General features: G+C 41.5%; 1 protein-coding gene across 11 annotated transcripts in view; it reads left to right on the top strand.

Moving 5' to 3' along the window:
- Positions 1 to 20,971, top strand: part of LOC126987969 (uncharacterized) — a 146,847-nt gene that overhangs the window by 95,474 nt on the left and 30,402 nt on the right. For 7 of the 11 annotated variants that reach the window (XM_050845663.1, XM_050845662.1, XM_050845661.1 and 4 more), the window contains 7 exons: positions 8,277 to 8,360; positions 11,708 to 11,808; positions 13,062 to 13,160; positions 15,715 to 15,808; positions 16,607 to 16,803; positions 18,228 to 18,501; positions 20,502 to 20,682. In XM_050845663.1, the coding sequence (XP_050701620.1) occupies positions 8,277 to 8,360; positions 11,708 to 11,808; positions 13,062 to 13,160; positions 15,715 to 15,808; positions 16,607 to 16,803; positions 18,228 to 18,501; positions 20,502 to 20,682 (1,030 nt within the window). Of the gene's footprint in view, positions 1 to 6,168; positions 6,247 to 8,276; positions 8,361 to 11,707; positions 11,809 to 13,061; positions 13,161 to 15,714; positions 15,809 to 16,606; positions 16,804 to 18,227; positions 18,502 to 20,501; positions 20,683 to 20,971 lie in introns of all 11 variants that reach the window. The other 4 variants (XM_050845668.1, XM_050845659.1, XM_050845658.1 and 1 more) reach the window with 4 other exon arrangements.

The raw sequence follows: 20,971 nt of genomic DNA on the forward strand, positions 1-20,971 counted from the left end.
TCATTCTTCACTAGTAACGTTTTTTTCTCATCCATTCTACACTAGTAACGTTTTTTTTTCATTAATTCTACACTAGTAACGTTTTTTTTCTCATTCATTCTACACTAGTAACGTTTTTTTTCATTAATTCTACACTAGTAACGTTTTTTTTCTCATTCTACACTAGTAACGTTTTTTTTCTCATTCTACACTAGTAACGTTTTTTCTCATCCATTCTACACTAGTAACGTTTTTTTCTCATTCATTCTACACTAGTAACGTTTTTTCTCATTCATTCTACACTAGTAACGTTTTTTTCTCATTCATTCTACACTAGTAACGTTTTTTCTCATCCATTCTACACTAGTAACGTTTTTTCTCATCCATTCTACACTAGTAACGTTTTTTTCTCATCCATTCTACACTAGTAACGTTTTTTCTCATTCATTCTACACTAGTAACGTTTTTTCTCATCCATTCTACACTAGTAACGTTTTTTCTCATCCATTCTACACTAGTAACGTTTTTTCTCATTCATTCTACACTAGTAACGTTTTTTTTCTCATTCTACACTAGTAACGTTTTTTCTCATCCATTCTACACTAGTAACGTTTTTTCTCATCCATTCTACACTAGTAACGTTTTTTTTCTCATTCTACACTAGTAACGTTTTTTCTCATCCATTCTACACTAGTAACGTTTTTTCTCATTCATTCTACACTAGTAACGTTTTTTTTCTCATTCTACACTAGTAACGTTTTTTCTCATTCATTCTACACTAGTAACGTTTTTTTCTCATTCATTCTACACTAGTAACGTTTTTTTCTCATTCTACACTAGTAACGTTTTTTTCTCATTCATTCTACACTAGTAACGTTTTTTTCTCATTCATTCTACACTAGTAACGTTTTTTCTCATCCATTCTACACTAGTAACGTTTTTTCTCATCCATTCTACACTAGTAACGTTTTTTTCTCATTCATTCTACACTAGTAACGTTTTTTCTCATTCATTCTACACTAGTAACGTTTTTTTCTCATTCATTCTACACTAGTAACGTTTTTTTCTCATTCATTCTACACTAGTAACGTTTTTTTCTCATTCATTCTACACTAGTAACGTTTTTTTCTCATTCTACACTAGTAACGTTTTTTCTCATCCATTCTACACTAGTAACGTTTTTTCTCATCCATTCTACACTAGTAACGTTTTTTCTCATTCATTCTACACTAGTAACGTTTTTTTCTCATTCATTCTACACTAGTAACGTTTTTTTCTCATTCATTCTACACTAGTAACGTTTTTTTCTCATTCATTCTTCACTAGTAACGTTTTTTTCTCATTCATTCTTCACTAGTAACGTTTTTTTCTCATTCATTCTACACTAGTAACGTTTTTTTCTCACTCATTCTACACTAGTAACGTTTTTTTCTCATTCATTCTACACTAGTAACGTTTTTATTCTCATTCATTCTACACTAGTAACGTTTTTTCTCATTCATTCTACACTTGTAACGTTTTTATTCTCATTCATTCTACACTAGTAACGTTTTTTTCTCACTCATTCTACATAAGTAACGTTTTTTTCTCATTCATTCTACATCAGTAACGTTGATTTTTCCACTTATTCAATACCAGGAACGTTAACTGATTTGAAAACGTCCTTCTCCTCCAGTCTTTCGTAATTCTTTCCTTATTATTTATCCTATTTTCCTTCTATTTCCTCATGTGCTTATTCTCAGTCATCTTTCATCAATTTCTCTTTCTTCTCTACTCTTTCTCCATGTTTTTCTTCTTTTCCTCATTTTTCCTCACGTGCTTATCTAACCTCGTTGTCCTCCACCCCTTCCTTCATGCTTTTCTTCCTATTCATCACATTCTCCTTCACGCTTTCCTCTCTCTCCTTTTTCCTCCATCATTAACTTTTCATCATTCTTTCATTCTCGTCAACCCTTCCTTCATCCTTTTTCTCTTATCATATTCCTTCTCCTTTCCATTTTCTTCTCTCTCCTCTTTTTCCTTCTTTACCATTCACCTTTCGTCATTTACTCGTTCTCCTCTAACCTTTTCCATGTTTTTCTCTTCTTGTTCACCTCATTCTCCTTCCCTTTTTCTTCTCTTTCCTCTTTTTCCCTCAGTCATTCATCTTTCGTCATTTACTCGTTCTCCTCCAACTTTTTCCATGTTTTTCTCTTCTTGTTCACCTCATTCTTCTTCCCTTTTTCTTCTCTTTCCTCTTTTTCCCTCAGTTATTCATCTTTCGCCATTTACTCATTCTAATTCACCCTTTCTCCATGTTTTTCTTCTTATCTCATTCTCCTTCCCCCTTTTCATAACTTTCCTCTTTTTCCCTCTTTATCATTCACCTTTTCATCATTCACTCCTCGGCCTCCACCCTTTCTTCATGTTTTCTTTCTTATTATTCATTTTCCTTCCATTTTCCTCAGTTTCCTCTGTCATTCCCTCTATCACTTTACTTCCATATCCTCTTTCTCCGCCATCATTTTCTTCTCTTCCTCTTTTTCCCTCTATCACTCACCTCTCACCATTCCCCCGTCCTCCTCCTCCCCTGTCATGGCCTACACACACATCATTAAGCAATGCCCGGCGTGTTTATCTCCCCCGGCTGGCATGACCTAACCTTTCCGTCATTACCCAAGCGTTCCCCAGCAGCCGGGGCTTAACGCGACCCGCCCTGATTCCTGTGTGATGGGAGATGCGCGTGAGTTTGCGTTCTACTTTCGCGGTGTTTCGTTTTGTTTTTGTTTTGTTTTTGGTCGTTGTTGTGAAGGGGTGTTATTTGTTTTGTTTGTATTTGTAGAGTATTATTTGTTTTCTAAGGGTGTTATTTTCAGGGTTTATTGTAAGCTAAAATACGACTGGCAGTGAAGAGGGTGAAAGTTGGAAGGGTAAAAATTGTACATAGGCACGTAGGAAGGAAGAGAAATAAAGTGAAAGAAAAGTAAAAGGTAGTGAAACAGGAGCAGGATTGTAGGTATGTATAGCAAGAAGAATACGAGTAGGAAGGAAAGTATAATGGAAAAAAATAAAAGTAATGTGGATTAGAAGCAAGACTATGATTAGGAAGTGTACGTAGGAAGAAAGATACGAGTGGGAGGAGAAATAAAGTGAAAGAAAAGTAAAAGAAAGTGAAACAGGACCAGCATTGTAGGTATGTATAGGAAGGAGAATACGAGTAGGGAGGAAAGTATAATGGAAAAAAATAAAAGAAATGTGGATTAGAAGCAAGACTCTGATTAGGAAGTGTACGTAGGAAGAAAGATACGAATGGGAGGAGAAATAAAGTGAAAGAAAAGAAAAGATGTGGAATAGGAGCAAGATCGTAGGTAGGTAAATACGTCGGAAGGAGGATAAAAAGTAGGAAGGGAAAAATAGTGGAATAGCGAAGCGTAAGTGGAAGAGAAGTTGAAGGGGGAAAACTATAGCTACGTAGGAAGGAAAATATGAGGAGGAACCAAAAATATCTTAAAATAGAAAATTCAGATGTACTTATGGAAAAAAATACGAGAAGGAACGAGAAAAAGAAATTAACTAGAGAATGAAAATAAACTACGAAAGCCGGAAAAGCACGAGAGGGAGGAATTATTGAGCAGGGAAAAGTAGTAATATAAGTGGTGGTATAAGTATAAAGTAAAGCTAAAGTTGGTGGCACACGTTAAGCTGCCCGGTGCTTGTCTCCGTCCCATTGGCCCTGTGGCGGGTGATGAAAACCATTACCCCGGGACACGGAGATGGTGCAAGATCTTGATTAGCACAGTTTACCTTTCCCAGGGTTCCCCATTTGTCCATTTATCAACCAAACCAAGTAGGAGGATGAACGACTAAGTTTATCCAGTTCGTAGCTAGACGGAGGTATTATATGAGTAGTGAGATATATAAGAAAGGCAGGATAGAAAAATAGATAGAGAGATAGAAGAACTACAAATACATGAGATAGGAACGTGCAAACGCCACAAGTTAGGAGCAGTAAATAGCGGGCTTTTTTTGTTTTCATTATTTTTTTTTTATTTTTTTTACGCCCTTGCACTGTCTCCTTTGCTTTAAAAAAAAAAAAAAAAAAAAAAAAAAAAAAAAACTTTGATGTCGGTGTTCTCTTACGTTGAAAATAAGCTTACAATCTCCTCTGTCTCAACATCATTATTCCGGATTAGATGTGGTCTGATTTTGCAACATGTATCATTAGTGTATAAATCGGAAGCATAAACGTTATAAATAAAAACAATCCATTAGTGTTGTAAGAGTGATGAAAAAAAAAAGAAACAGAAGGGCGCAGGCTGTTGTAAGAGATAAAGGGGGGGTGGGAGGGGGGTCACCGTGGGGGGAAGGGGAGGAGGAAGTGAGGGGAGGGGCTTGAGGTGGCGTCATGGGGGGTAAGGGAGGGGAAGGGGAGAAGGGTTGGGTCAGGGGGAGGTGGGAATGAGAGAGGGGCGTGAGGTGGCGTCATGAAGGGGTAAGGGAGGGAAGGGGGTGCCACAGTAAGGGAAAGGGTGGAGTCAAAGGGAGGTGGGAGTAAAGGGAGGGGCGTGAGGTGGCGTCATGGGGGGTAAGGGAGGAAATGGGGGGATGGGTGGAGTCAAGGGGAGGTGGTAGTGAGGGGAGGGGCGTGAGGTGGTGTGTGGGTAGAGGGGTTAAGGGGTGCCGGTGTAAGGGGAGGGTGTAAGGGAGAAGGGTGGAGTCGAGGGAGGGGCGAGGGGGGGGGGGGGCGTGTGAGGTGGCGTGACAAGAACTAAATTGACCTTGACTTTGGAATTCTCGCTCTTTCTCTTCGCTGCGGTTTTGGGTTTCTTTTTGGGATAGTTTTCTCTCCGCTGTTTTCTGGATAGTCATTTTTCCGCACTTTTTTAGATAGTTTTCTCTTCGTATTCGGGTCGCCTTAATTTTTACTTGTTGTTTCCTAGATAGTTTTCTCTCCGTTTTCGGGCTCCCTTTTATCCTCGCTGTTATGTGGATAGTTTTTTCCTCTCTGTTTTCTGGATAGTTTTTTCCTCTCTGTTTTCTGGATAGTTTTTTCCTCTGTGTTTTCTGGATAGTTTTTTCCTCTCTGTTTTCTGGATAGTTTTTTCCTCTCTGTTTTCTGGATAGTTTTTTCCTCTCTGTTTTCTGGATAGTTTTTTCCTCTCTGTTTTCTGGATAGTTTTTTCCTCTCTGTTTTCTGGATAGTTTTTTCCTCTCTGTTTTCTGGATAGTTTTTTCCTCTCTGTTTTCTGGATAGTTTTTTCCTCTCTGTTTTCTGGATAGTTTTTTCCTCTCTGTTTTCTGGATAGTTTTTTCCTCTGTTTTCTGGATAGTTTTTTCCTCTGTTTTCTGGATAGTTTTTTTTCCACGCTGTTTTCTTTTTCTTGCTCTGCCTCATTCTACCTTTACCCCCAAAAAGTCCTTAACTGCGACATTAGTGTTTTTTTTTTTCATATATAGATTTCACTATATTTTTTTTTAAACCCGTAATGTAAAGTGCTATCCTCTGTTTCCTTGTTAACAACCTTTGGCTCTATGTATTACTTAAGACTGTCTCCTTTGTCGAGGTATCTGGAATCAGTACTTGGTCTTCTTCAATATCTGTCTTTTCCCTTGATTTTTTTTTTTAGGGGGGAAGGATATTTTCCCCTATTTCCTGGCTTTTCTAACAATATTCAAAACGATATTCGGCTAACTCTTTTACTCTACAACAGTGAATGTCTCCTGCTATCTCAATCAGTAACCTGTTTCACGTAATTTCAACCTCAAACATTAAGTATCTCATATGTTCCCTTTCATTATGTCTCCTGCTATCTCAATCAGTAACTTGTTTCACGTAATTTCAACCTCAAACATTAAGTATCTCATATGTTCCCTTTCATTATCTCAGAAACGGCATTTGGTTATAGGGTTTCAACACCATAGCTTGCCTCCAGTACAACCCTACCGGCCTCTTGCAGACTCCTACGTTCTTATGTTCTTATCTTATAGGGGAAAAGAATATGGCTAGTTTTCATTCTCCTTTTTTTTCACGTACATATTCCCATTCACCTTTACTCATTCACTCTTCATCCAGCCACATTATTTACCTCCTTAACAGTTTCCACGTGTATGTTTCCCTTCCCTAACCTTTTTAAACCTTCGTAACGGGGGAGGGAGAGGGGGAGATGAGGGTTAATAGGTAAATAAACTCGACCCGCCTTCCCTTACAAGCTGCCCCGGAGGATTTGAACAAGATATCGGAGCAGGCCAAATGGGAACTGCTCCTCCACTATTACTGCTACTGTCACGGTGAGAGAGAGAGAGAGAGAGAGAGAGAGAGAGAGAGAGAGAGAGAGAGAGAGATTGCATTGTGTGTGTGTGTGTGTGTGTGTGTGTGTGTGTGTGTGTCCTTGCTCTCTTTCCTCCTCTTCCACCTCCCTTTTCTCTTCCCTCGTCTCAGTCTTCCTCCACCTCCTTTTCCTCCTCCTCCTCCATTTCCTTTTCCTCCTCCTCCTCCTCCTCCACAGTCATTCTCCATCTCATTATCATCCTCCTCCTTTTCCTCCAACGCCTTTTCCCCCAAGTTTTCCTCCTTCCTCGTTTCCTGTTCTTCCTCCTCCTCCTCCTCCTCCACCTCCATTTCCTGTTCCTCTTCCTCATGTTTTTTTTCCTCCTCTTTCTCCTCATCATTGCCTTTTTATCTCTTCCTCCTTCCTTACTCATTTTCCTCTTCCTTCTTATTCCCTTTTTCTATTGTTCTTTCTCGCTGTCCTTTTCCTCCTCCTTTCCTTCTTTCTCTTCCTCATCGTCCTTTTTCCCTTTTTCCTCGTTCTTCCACATTCTACCTCTCCTCCTCCTCCTCCTCTGTTTACCTCTTATGTATGACGCTATGAATGAGTTCCTTTAACCTTTTCATTCTTTCCCTCTCTCCCTTTCATTCTCTCCCTCTCTCCCTAACCCCACCTCCTCCTCAGTCCCGCGCGCAAGACTAGCGTTATGCTCGTAGTCACCTTGGTACCGTCTCGCCCTGGTGGTGGAGCCTCTTTTTGCCTCCTTACTTCCCGTCCTGCACCGAGGAGGTTCCGCCCCGAGACACGATACGCCCGATAATTTACTGTTTCCGCCGACTCCTGGTGGGGTGTCGGCGCCGATTGCTTTTATGGTGTGCCTCAGTTTAGCGAGAATAATGGAGATATGTATTGGCGGGGTGTTCAGTGCGGTACGATAAGTTTTCCGTGAGGGTGTGAGCAACGTTGCCAGATTATCGTACTCTGCCTCTTATGTTTGCCGATTTCCGACCCAAAAATTGCTTTCATCACCCAAATAACTGCCTTCATGTATGGTTATCGTTTAAATGGTTAATTATTGGTGCTTCTTGCCAACAGTTATGGGTAAATACGCGGCTCTGAGTACGACAATCTGGAAACGGTGGATGTGAGGGACTTGTGGTTGCCGGACGTATGAAACTGTAAATAATAGATCGTAATGTTGCTTTATGTGAAGGAATTTGTATTAGCAGTGAACTTAAGCTTCGGGTCTTTTCATTAGGAGCATGTATATATAGGTATGCATGGATATATATGTCAAACTCCATAGAACTGTTGTGTTGGTTGAGTTGCATGTCTCGTCTTGTCTTGGTCTGTCAGTGTTGCCAAAATTATGTAGTAGTGCGAGTGGAGCAGAAATTCGCTATTGATTATATTATTTATTATTAGGTCTGTGTGTGTGTGTGTGTGTGTGTGTGTGTTCATGGCGTGGCCGCGGTGAGGATTTTGGCACGAATGGAATGTGTTGTTGTTTTTGTTGGTAATTATCGTTGTTGTTGTTGCAGTTGTTGTTGTTTTATCATTATTATTATTATTGTCGTTATTATTTTTACTTCGTTTTCTTCGTTTTTTTCTACGTTTTCTCCTAATTCGTCTTCTTCATCCTCTACTTATTTTTCATTATTATTGTTATTATTATTACTATTTTATTATTATTATTATTATTATTATTATTATTATTATTATTATTATTATTATTATTATTACTATTATTATTGTTATCGTTGTTATTGTCATTATCATTATTATTATTACTTATTTTTATTATGCATTTATTACCATGTTATGCTTCAGTACCTCTAAATCACTGTGCTACCGTCCAAAACACATGTATGCCTGTAGCCAACAGTACATAGCGAAATAGTGTGCGTCTGTGCCCAAGACTACAGCACGCAGCCTGTCTCTGTGTGTCTGTGGCTCAGTGAAGGGTGAAATGCGTAGCAAGTTTCTGTGTGTCTGTGTGTCTGTGTGCATGTCCTTGCTAACCTTTGCACGCGGCTTTGCATGTTGCAGAGCGGCGGCTGTTCAGCACCCACCACGCTGCCCTCAGCACGGCCATAGCGCGCCTCAACCACTCCCTGCAGATGTCCATACTCAGTAAGTGCGTGAACCTAAGACTGGGAGCTTCAAGGGGCCGAGTGGGAGTAAGGTTAGACGAAGGACGGGACAGAAAGAGAGAAAAGAAAGGATGATAGATTAAGGAGGAAGGTCAGGCAACAAGAACTATGACACCCAAGTAATGTCAAAGGATACTACAGCAGGCTCAGGTAAGGTCATAGGATACTAGACTCAGGTAAGGTCATACGATACTAGACTCGGGTGAGGTCATAGGATACTAGACTCAGGTAAGGTCATACGATACTAGACTCAGGTAAGGTCATACGATACTAGACTCAGGTAAGGTCATAGGATACTAGACTCAGGTAAGGTCATACGATACTAGACTCGGGTGATGTCATAGGATACTAGACTCAGGTAAGGTCATACGATACCAGACTCGGGTAATGCCATAGGATACTAGACTCGGGTAATGAAGGATAAACTGAGGCACATAATATTGAGGTAAATGATAAGGAATGTTAGGAAAAGAGTTGTCGTTCTCATCATATTAATAGTTTTCAGTGTCTATATCAATGTGGTCTCCTGAATAGAGAAAAAGGGGTGTTGTACTGCTCAAACCGCTCCTAAAAGACTTGTTAAACTTAGTAATGGTTAGAGAAGGTTAATTAGGGGAGTGAAGCGAGGCCACAAGATACATTGAGAGATGACTGGGCTATGGCTGAGCTGATAAGGGTGCAGGGCGATCAGTGCGAGGCTAAGCTCATCATGCGCATAATGAAGGAGGCTTAACCGAGGACTCATTATGGTAATCTAGGGTTAAGGTAATTACGTTAAAGGATGAAGTAATGTGCGGAATGATAGACCGTAATAAACAAGGGTTGCGAGATGAAGACGAACAGTTAAGACAGCGTGAGAGGATGGCGTCTTTATTTATTTATTTTTTACAACAAAGGAGACAGCTCAAGGGCACAAAAAAAGGAAACAATAATAAAAGAAAAAGCCCGCTACTCGCTGCTCCTAAAAAGAATCCAAAGAGGTGGCCGAAAGAGGGGTCAAAATCGATGTCAAATTTTAAGTCATCTAAATTTGTTACTTGTCTCGAGTTTAGTGGAAAGTTAAAGGCTCCCTGAATCTATTTGTGAGGCGATAAGGGAGCTAGATTTCTGTTATCCATTATATTGAGGCGAGAAGGGAGCTAGATCTATTTCTTATCCATTATTGAGGCGAGATAGGAAGGAGATTGCTTGGTTTAAAAGATATGGGTTAGTAAGTCCACAAAATCATTACTCTTGCCAACATTAAACATCCTCAGTCAGGGTTTTTTTTTTATGTAGGAAGATAAAAATTGAACCACACAAGAGAATGCCATGAAATACGATCAACTACTACTACTACTACTACTACTACTACTACTACTACTTCTACTACCACTCACCCTTTTTCCTTAACATTTTCAAGCCTCTCTTCCATCTCAATCACCACTCTACTTCCCCTTTCCCTTACCTTACTCCCCTACTTCTTTCCCTTCTTCTTCCTCCCTTCCCATCTACTCCTCCCTTCCTTTACCTTTCTCCTATACAACTTTTCATTCTTCCTCCTCCCTTCCCATCTACTCCTTTTTCCTATACAACTTTTCATTCTTCCTCCTCCTCCCTTTTCTCATCTCCTCCCATTTACAACTGTTTCTTTTTCTCCTCCCTTCTCCTTTCCTTCGCCCCTGCTCCTTCTCCCCTTTCCTGTCATCTCTTCACGTTTCCTCCTCTTCCATTTTCTCCTCCTTTCCTTCCCTCGCCCCTGCTCCCTTTCCCTCTCTCTCTCTCTCTCCTTTCCTTGCTAAACAGTCTCAGTCAGTGCAGGAAGATTAACCACTAAAGAATACTAGTAACACGACACACTACCTTTAAAAGCGATACTACAGGACTAACTCGTCTAAACTAATGCCACTAGATAAAATTACAGGAGACGGAAATATAAAGAAACAAACAATAAAAAACACAACCCAGGACAGGATGAACAGGACAAGACTCTTATTTTTTACAGGACGATCAAGGTGGGCAAGGTAAACAGGATGAACGAGGTCAGGGGGGAGGGGGAAGGAGGGAGAGAGGGGGGTTTAAGGGGAGACGGAAGTAAATTGGTAAAAAGTTGTGGTAAGGTGCGTCGGGTAATGAGATTTTGATAAGCGCTCTCGTTATGCGGAAATTGCTAATGAGGAAAGTTTTTATAATAAGTGGCCAGGTGTTTGTGTGTGTGTGTGTGTGTGTGTGTGTGTGTGTGTGTGTGTGTTCTGGTAAGTGTGCATGTTTGGAAAAGTCAATTAAGACAGGTGTGTGTGAGATAAAAAAAAAAACAGGTATACATATGTTAGAGAAGGGACAGCTATATGTATGTATGTATGAGAGAGAGAGAGAGAGAGAGAGAGAGAGAGAGAGAGAGAGAGAAAATAATACAAGTGTTCATAATATCAGGTGTATATATACATGTGTGAACGATAAGACAAGTATGAGCATAGTAAGGAAAATGAGTGAGATTATGTGAAAGAAAAGACATGTGAGTGGAAGGAAGCAAGGGTGTGTACAATCAAGTATATATGTATGTGAAAGAAAGGAGAATCAACTATATATGTATGTAAGGAAAGACAGTGCAAAGTTAGGAAAATCATGTGTTTCAATATATCTGGAAAAAAAAACAGATGTGGGTGTAAGGGAAGGAGGAGTGACTCTTTACTATGTGGGTGGGTGTATGTGTATGTGTATGTGTGTCCGTGGGGGAGGGAGGAAGTGTGTGTACAATTAAAGAACGTGTGTGTGTGTGTGTGTGTGTGTGTGTGTGTGTAGCGAGGGCAGGTAAGGAAAGGTGAGCACGTTACCTGAGCGCCTCGAGTAATATTAAAGGGACTGTGGTACTCACGATAGATACTGTGAATGAAGGGGTAGCGGTGATGTAGTAGTAGTAGTAGTAGTAGTAGTAGTAGTAGTAGTAGTAGTAGTAGTTGTAGTAGTTGTTGTTGTTGTTGTTGATGTTTTGATTGTCTCGCTTATTCTTAACTAATTCTTACTTTTCAAGATAACACTAAGAGTAAGAATAACAGAAAGGGTGATGGTGATTCTTCTTCTTCTTCTTCTACTTTCTCTTCCTCTTTCTATGATAATTCTTTTTCTTATTTTTTTCTTTTTCCACTTTTATTCCTTTTCCTAATTATTATTCTTGATCTTCTTATTATCTTTATTATTTTTATTCCTCTTCCTATGATTATTCTTATTCTTGTTTTTTCTGATTTTTATTCCTTACGTATTACTCTTATTTTTTTATTTTTTTCTACTTTAATCCTTTTGTTGTTATTATTACTGTTATCATCATCACCATTACCCCCCCCCCCCCAGACCGGCCCCTGCCCCCCGAGGAGCTCCCCACCACCCGCCACACCCAGCTGACTGATCACGTGACGCAGGTGCTCCGCGACGCCATGATCCTCCCCAGACAGGTAAGGGGGAGGGGGAAAAGAGGAAGGACAAGAAGAAGAAGGGGAGGGGGGAGGGGGAAAGAGGGAAGGGGAATGGGGGAAGGAAGAGGGAGAGGAAAAGGGAAGGGGGAAGGGAGAGGGAGACAGGGAGGAAAAGGGGGGAATAGGTAAGGGGAGAGATGATGGGAAGGCGAAGGACAGAAATGAATAGGAGAGGGGAAAGGAAGAAACGAGAAGGAAACGGAAATGGGATGAAGGGAGAAAGGTTGAGGAAGAGAGAAATTGAAGGGAAAGAGGCTTGAAGATGATAGAGGGTAATAGTAGTTGCAGTAGCAGTAATAACAGAAGGGAGTAGTAGTAGTAGTAGTAGTAGTAGTAGTAGTAGTAGTAACAGAGAAGAAGGAGGAGAGAGAAAGACGATGAGAGGGAAGGGTTCGTAAAAGAGGACAATAAAAAGCTGCCTGGAAAAATATGGTCAAGGGAAGGGAAGGAAGGGAGGGAAGGAAAACAGTAGCGAGAAAATGACTGTGAAGAGGAGGAGGAGGAGGAGGAGGAGGAGGAGTGACAGGGAGAGAGAGGAACATGGGAAAGGGGACTAGGGAAGGAGAAGGAGGAAGAGTGGAGGAGAGGAGGAGGAGGAGGAGGAGGAGTGACAGGGAGAGAGAGGAACATGGGAAAGGGGACTAGGGAAGGAGGAAGAGGAAGAGTGGAGGAGAGGAGGAGGAGGAGGAGGAGGAGGAAAGTACGCAAGGGTGAGAGAACAGAGGAAGGGAAAAAGGTGATAAAAGGGAGAGGGAGATTTTTTGTCTTTATGGGTGAGTGCACGAGAGAGAGAGAGAGAGAGAGAGAGAGAGAGACTGGGGACATAGTTAAGTGAGTAGGAATTAACATAACATAATCTTCTTTTGGCGAGTGAGTGGGTTAGTAGTAGTAGTAATTGTAGGTAGTGTTAGTAGTTGTAGCATTGTTATTTTACGTTGTACTGAATATTTTGATAACATTATCCCTTACGATATCTAAATCTTTTTATTATTTTCCTCTTCCTTCACCCATATCCTCTCCTTTCGTCCTTTTATTTCTCCTCCTCTTCATCTTCTTTCTTCTTTTTCTTCTTTCTTTGTAATCGTCTTCTTTTTTTCCTTGTTATTTCACTTTTTTTATTTTTGTTCTTCATCTATTCACCATTTCATCTTCCAATCTTCTTCCCTCCTCCTCCTCCTCCTCTCCCTCCTTCCCCCTCCCCCCTCCTCCTCCCCCCTCCCTCCCCGCCCTAGATGGAGGGTTACGACCCCGCCGTGTCCCCGGAGACCCCCGTGGAGGACTTCAACTCCCACACCTACGAGGACATCCTGGCCACGGCTATCCTCAACAAGGTGAGTGTAGCAACGCGTCGCCAGATTATCGTACTTTCCGACTACCAAATTATCGTACTAAGAACATTCTATTGCACTTTTTATTGAAAAAAATACATCAATAATTCGTTGTTTTTATTCTTTTTTGTTGTTGTTTGAGTACGATAATCTAGTGAGAGAGAGAGAGAGAGAGAGAGAGAGAGAGAGAGAGAGAGAGAGAGAGAGAGAGAGAGAGAGAGAGAGAGAGAGTACACAGACATTCCTATAAGCCATAATACAAAAATAGATATATCGAATGTATGAGAACTTATTGATCCCAGCAGAGAGAGAGAGAGAGAGAGAGAGAGAGAGAGAGAGAGAGAGAGAGAAGCCAGTTACCGTGTGTCATGCAGGAATCCCTTACGTAAGAAGTCTCGGAAGTACGATTTTTTTTTTTCATTTTTCTTTTTTTGTCATCCTATTTTGAGTAAGCACAAGTGAAAATGATGTTCTTTAGTTGTACGTGTTTTCCTTTTCCTCTTGTATTTGTATTTCTTCCTTCATTCTGACCGATATTTATTTGTTTATTTAGTTTTTCATTGTTTCTCATCATCGCCAACTTTCTATGTCTAATAAAGTCTCTTATTACTGCATATATATACGTCTTTGGGGGGTCGTTTTGTACCGTCTTTTCACACACACACACACTAGCCGAACAAGATTAATTACACTCGAGTTAAACATCAAGTGAGGTGGAGGACGTTAGGAAAAGCCCTTGTTCTCGCTACCTCAGATATAGCATTTTAAGGATCCTGTATCTACCGTCCCTCTTACCTTCTTTCGTATGAACCTGAGATTATAATAGCTATCTTTTTAAGGCGTTTCTGGTTATGGGTGTAAGGGAGTTTGTCATATTTCTTCATTTTCTGTTTTCATTTTTTCTTCATTTTAATACTTAAGAGATAGTCTGTTCTTACCTCTAGCATCTTATTTGTTGTTTTGATTTTATTATAACTAATTTGAAGACGTTGTCACTCTTATTACTGGGAGAGAGAGAGAGAGAGAGAGAGAGAGTACATTGCCACAAAAACAAGGAAGAGGAATATAGACTTATAGACACACTCTCTCTCTCTCTCTCTCTCTCTCTCTCTCTCTCTCTCTCTCTCTCTCTCTCTCTCTCTCTCTCTCTCTCTTCCTTAAAAGATAACCAATTCTTGTGAACGAACCAATGAATGTATGTCACTTAGGAGGGAAGAAGATGACCCTTAAAGACACACACAGCAGAGGTCAGGAATCTCCCTTACATAGCTAGCGAGGGTGCAGGAGGAGGAGGAAGGAAGCCTGTCATGTGTGGTCAGTCTGGGAACACAAGTCAAGCCTCAGTGTTTGTCTCGTATGTGTTGTGTTGTGACTGCTTGTTTGATGGGCAGAGGGGCGTGGAAGGGTTAGTATGTGTGTGTTCATGTGTTAGTGTGTTCCTCTATTCCCCTTTTCCTCTTTGTCTTCTTCTGCCTCCTCCTCTTCGTTCGTCTTTGCTCCTCGCTAGATTGTTTGTGTGTCTGGTGCTGTGTGTGTGTGTGTGTGTGTGTGTGTGTGTGTGTCCGCCTGTTGCTGTTAAGAGATAGATGGATTGGTTAGTTTGTCTGTGCGTTTCTCTATTTCCTTTTCTTTTTCGTCGTCTTCATTTTTCTTTTACTTTTTCGTCCTATCTTCCTTTGCGTCATAATTCCTTCATCTCTTTCTTTTTTCATCTCTGTTCCTCCTCCTCCTCCTCCGCTACATCTTCATTCCCTCTTCATCCGCATCCTCATCTCCGTTCCTCCAATCCCTCCTCCTCCTCCTCCTCCTCCTCTCATTCCCACCCTCTTCTTCCTCATCTCTGTTCCTCTAATTCCTCCTCCTCCTTTTCATCCTTCTCTGTCCCGCCCTACTCTTCTTCCTATCATCACCTCTCTTTTCCTCCTTATCCCTCTCTTCCTTCATTATCTCTTCCTTTTCATCCTCGTTTCTCTCTGTTCCACTATTTCCTCTCTCTTCGCATCCTCCTCCTCGCCTCTCTCTTCCTCGCCCCTCTCCTCCTCACCCCTCTCTTCCTCACCCCTCTCTTCCTCACCCCTCTCTTCCTCGCCCCTCTCTTCCTCGCCCCTCTCTTCCTCACCCCTCTCTTCCTCACCCCTCTCTTCCTCGCCCCTCTCTTCCTCGCCCCTCTCTTCCTCACCCCTCTCTTCCTCACCCCTCTCTTCCTCGCCCCTCTCTTCCTCGCCCCTCTCCTCCTCGCCCCTCTCTTCCTCGCCCCTCTCCTCCTCGCCCCTCTCTTCCTCACTCGTCTCTTCCTCGCCCCTCTCTTCCTCACCCCTCTCTTCCTCACCCCTCTCTTCCTCACCCTTCTCTCCCTCACCCCTCTCTTTCTCGTCCTCTCTTTCTCATCTTTATCTCTTCTCTTCTTGCGCCATACTCATGATATTACGTAATTTATCACTTATTCTTATATATGACCGATTTCTGAAGCATTTTAGTTAAGTCCCGAACCAGAAGACTGCCTCCTCTGTGTGTGTGTGTGTGTGTGTGTGTGTGTGTCACCGTGTACGTGCCGCAGGTGCTGGAGTCCTGTGACGGGAAGCGGCCCAGCGAAGTGACGATTGAGGTGAGCCACGATGTCGCCAGCACGGACACGGACAGCGGCATGTCAGGTGAGAAGCGGCGCCCAGGGAGTCTGTTGAGGAGTGTCCTTGGCGGCGCCGCGCGGGGGTCATAAACAGATACGCAACTCTCTACCATTATTCTTTTTTCAGTATCAAAGTAGCCTACAGGTCATTATAAACAGTAAGATATGCAACTCTCTTCCAGTGTTCTTTTTTTCAGTATGAGTAGCCTACAGGTCATTTAAAACAGTAAGATATGCTACTTATTTCCATTATTCTTTCATCAGAGTACAGATCATTTAAACAGTAAGAAAGGCGACTCTTCCATTATTTTTTTTTTTCTTAATTAAGAGAGCCATGCGTTAGATCTTAGTGTCAGTGTTCATTTCCTGGTTTGTTTCCCGTTCAGATACTAACTTTGATGTATTATAAGTTGACAGATCACAGCTGCATGCACTGTATAGGTTCGTAACGTGTGAAAAGTGAAACCCAAACATGATTCATTTGAAGAAAACTAACAAAAGAAGAGACTGTTTTATGATGTCTCGTATTTAGAAGCTGACTTGGATGCATTACAAACAATGATCATGGTTGCATGCCTGGGTTCATAACGTGTAAAATGTAAGGCTAACAGATCTCCAAGCAGAACAAACAGACAAAGAAGTAAATAAATGATAAAAACAGGCTAATAGGTTTACAGATCCCCAAGCAGAACAAACAGACAAAGAAGTAAATAAATGATAAAAACAGGCTAATTGGTTTACAGATCCTCAAGCAGAACAAACAGACAAAGAAGTAAATAAATGATAAAAACTCTCCCCCTCTGTTCCCTCCCACGTGTCCCAGCAGGAGGGGCGAAGGAGAGCCGCCGCGGCCGTCACAAGAGCGAGGCTGGGTCCGAGGGCAGCGAGGAGAGGTCACTAACGCCCCCCGCCCGCCACGCCCCCCACCGCCCCCCCACGGCCAGCCCGGACCAGGGGGTGGTGACGGACGAGTGCTGGGGCCCCGCCCACGCCGCCCTCGACGCGCCCCTGCAGTTCAAGGTGCGTGGCTCATCAGGGCGCCGCGCCGCACGCACGCCAGCTTTAAAAAGTCTGGCGTGTGGCCGTATTTATTGTGGCTAAAGGCGGGCTAGCCGACTGACTTCACTCCCTCTTGACTTTGTTGCTCTTTTTAACCTTGGTGCTTAAATAAATTGATAAATACTTCAATAAATCACGTATTAGATCAATATTAAATAGTTCAATTATATAATAAATTTACCATTCCATTAATAAATAAATAGAGAAATAACTGAAAGTGAAAAAAAGATGGACTATTTTCATTAACTTGAAAAAAAAAGAGATTAAATATTAAGCAGCCAGCTATGGCGATGTGTTGTACTTAATCCTTATAGATAAAAAGTCAGTCATACATTGGTTTAAGGTTTTCACCGTGCAACAGGACAGTAGCTTCCTAGTGTCCTCCAATCCTTGTGGTACGCATCAAGTAGCAAAGGAAGTAGAGGAGGAAAAATATTTGAAAAACTCCCCAATTTTAACCACAGCCCCAAACATTTGCAGACACTTCCATGCGCTTAAATTGGTATCTTATAATCCAGCTAAACCAAGGCATCAGGCAATCAGACAAAGAGTGAAGAAGATAATGATTGAATGTATAAAGTAAATAAGTAAATACTGCTACTTCCACATGTATCCTTAGATGTATAATCACACTCTGTCCTGCCTGGGGGTTGGGATGGCATGCTCCTCCCTTCTCCTTCGTTTACTTGCAACAATAAACTATCAATCAATCAATCAATACCCAAAACTATACTATGGGTCGTATTACTAAACATTTCGTAGCCCAAGTTCACCTATTTGACAAGGCTTTCGTAGGTGTTTGGGACATTTCCAGGGGTAGTTTTATGACCTTGGTGGTAGTTTGACCCTTCTGTACTGTGAACCTAAAGAAACACTCACTGCAACCCGACTGACCCCCTCTCTGACCTTTAGAAATAGTTGATGTGAGAAGTGAGAATGTCTTATAATACCAGCCATTGAGCGGTATTATAAGACACCTTCGTTTCTCACATGAATATTTCTAAAGGTCAAAGAGGGGATCAACTGGGTTCAAATGAGTGTTTCTTTAGGTTCACGGTACAGAAGAAAGGCCAAACTACCACTATGGGTCATAAAACTACTCCCGGAAATGCCCAAAACTCCTAGGAAAGCCTTGTCAAATATGTGTACTTGGGTAATACGGTATAGTGTCCACAGAACAAGCAAAGGAGTCATGTTCAGAGAAAGATTATTGAGTGCACACCCTTCCCAGATCGAGGCAGCAGTGAATGGGAGGTATTAATTGGGGGTTGTGTCCCTTTTCCTGGGGTCTGTTCCCTTCTCTAATTCCTTCCCCTTCTGTCTCTCTCCGGCATATGACCACAGATGTTGCGCCGACTGAACGAAACTTTCCCAACTTTCCCCAGATCGAGGAGCACGTTGAGGAGGTCACCACACACCACGTGACAGACGACGACGAGGACGAGGACGAGGGTGATGTCAGTGACTCCGGCGGGTCGTGGCACGGCTCCCGAGGGTCGCTGGAGGATCGGCGGAGGACGCGGCGCCACAAGAAGGTGTCCCAGCACTCGGTGACGCAAGACCCCCTCGTGTCCTGCCTGCCCGTGGCCCTGCCTGACCCCGCCCAGGTGACCTCCAGGCGGGTGTCCTTCCCTGAGCTGGGGCGGGACATTATACAAGGTGTGTGTGTATTACTAACTAACTTAACCCCCATTAACTTAACCCCCACTAACTTAACCCCCACTAACTCAACCCCCACTATCTTAACCCCAACTAACTTAATCTTCACAAACTTAACCCCCACTAATTTAACTCCCACAAACTCAACCCCCACTAACTTAACCCCTACTAACTTAATCCTCATAAACTTAACCCCCACTTACTTTACCCACACTAACCAAACTCCCACTAACTCAACCCCCACTATTTTAACCCCTACTAACTTAATCCTCACAAACTTAACCCCCACTTACTTTACCCTCACCAACTTAACTCCCACAAACACACCCCACTATCTTAACCCCCACTATCTTAACCCCCACTAACTTAACCCCCACTAACTTAACCCCCACTAAAGTAACTCCCACTAACTCACCCCCCACTATCTTAACCCCCACTACCTTAACTCCCACTAACTTAACTCCCACTCTCTTAACACCCTCTAACTTTACCCCCACTAACTTAATCCCACTAACTTAATCCCACTAACTTAATCCTTACAAACTCAATACCCAATACCTCAACCCTTACTAAATCAAAGCTCTTATGTTTGGGTGATTGGCCCCACCCTCTCACCCCTTGACCTTGACCTTGACCTTCACCTTCCCTCACTCGGCTCCACACCCACAACTATAATATCCAAGGACAGACACTGCTCCATACTATAACATCCACACTGTAATATCCAAGAACAGACACTCTGCTCCACTCTATAATATCCACACTAATATCCACACTGTAATATCCACATTATAATATCCACACTGTAATATCCACACTATAATATCCACCCTGTAATATCCACATTATAATATCCACACTGTAATATCCACACTATAATATCCACCCTGTAATATCCACACTATAATATCCACACTGTAATATCCACATTATAATATCCACACTGTAATATCCACATTATAATATCCACACTGTAATATCCACATTATAATATCCACACTGTAATATCCACATTATAATATCCACACTGTAATATCCACATTATAATATCCACCCTGTAATATCCACATTATAATATCCACACTGTAATATCCACATTATAATATCCACCCTGTAATATCCACATTATAATATCCACACTGTAATATCCACATTATAATATCCACACTGTAATATCCACATTATAATATCCACACTGTAATATCCACATTATAATATCCACACTGTAATATCCACACTATAATATCCACACTATAATATCCACACTGTAATATCCACATTATAATATCAACACTGTAATATCCACATTATAATATCCACCCTGTAATATCCACATTATAATATCCACCCTGTAATATCCACATTATAATATCCACACTATAATATCCACACTGTAATATCCACATTATAATATCCACACTGTAATATCCACATTATAATATCAACACTGTAATATCCACATTATAATATCCACCCTGTAATATCCACATTATAATATCCACACTATAATATCCACACTGTAATATCCACATTATAATATCCACCCTGTAATATCCACATTATAATATCCACACTATAATATCCACACTGTAATATCCACATTATAATATCCACCCTGTAATATCCACACTATAATATCCACACTAATATTCACACTATAATATCAACACTAATATCCACATTATAATATCCACATTATAATATCCACACTGTAATATCCACATTATAATATCCACACTATAATATCCACACTAACTATAAACTATCAATCAGTACCCACCTTCATTTACATAATCAGTTGATAAGTCAAGTATATATATACCAGACTTCCCATAAGGGAATATGAATACTATGATGTTTACAAGTAACCCCATCATGAGTAGTCCTTACTGCATTCTTGCCTTTCCTCAGTTTATTAATAAAAGCCTAAAGGTATGAAAACCTCACAAAGCTTAAAATCTTCCCTTGGAGCCTGACTGATCATTTCTTGTTGCCTCCAGACTCTTGCTCAGACAGTGAGTGCTGTGAGGTGAGTCCCGGCGACATGGTGGTCGACGCAGACTCCTGGGAGGAGAACTGGCTCTTCCGCCGGCACCGCCTGGCGGGGAACCACGCCTCAGACCCCGTCACCATGCTCATCCCCAACCCCGAGGACCACGTCACCCCCACCGTAGGAAACAGGTCAGTAGGATTTCCTTGAAGAAAATGCCAGAATAGTGGTATGGGCTTCATTTAAGTCATGTCTGCTCATAGCTAAATGAATATGTATGGTGTATTTGTGTATGGCAGTTTTCCAAGGTGAAGGAAACCATTCAAGGTGAAAACAGATGGCCAGTAAGCTCAGCAAAGATGTGTGTCTGGCCGGTGTCATTGTTATCACTTCAGCACAGATATTCTTTCTTGAGCTGTTTAACAACCTTTTCATGATAACGTTTCATAATCTTGGTCAGTGGTGTCTTGAGTGTTTCCA

Source organism: Eriocheir sinensis, chromosome 67, assembly GCF_024679095.1.
Source record: "Eriocheir sinensis breed Jianghai 21 chromosome 67, ASM2467909v1, whole genome shotgun sequence".
Taxonomy (NCBI): domain Eukaryota; kingdom Metazoa; phylum Arthropoda; class Malacostraca; order Decapoda; family Varunidae; genus Eriocheir; species Eriocheir sinensis.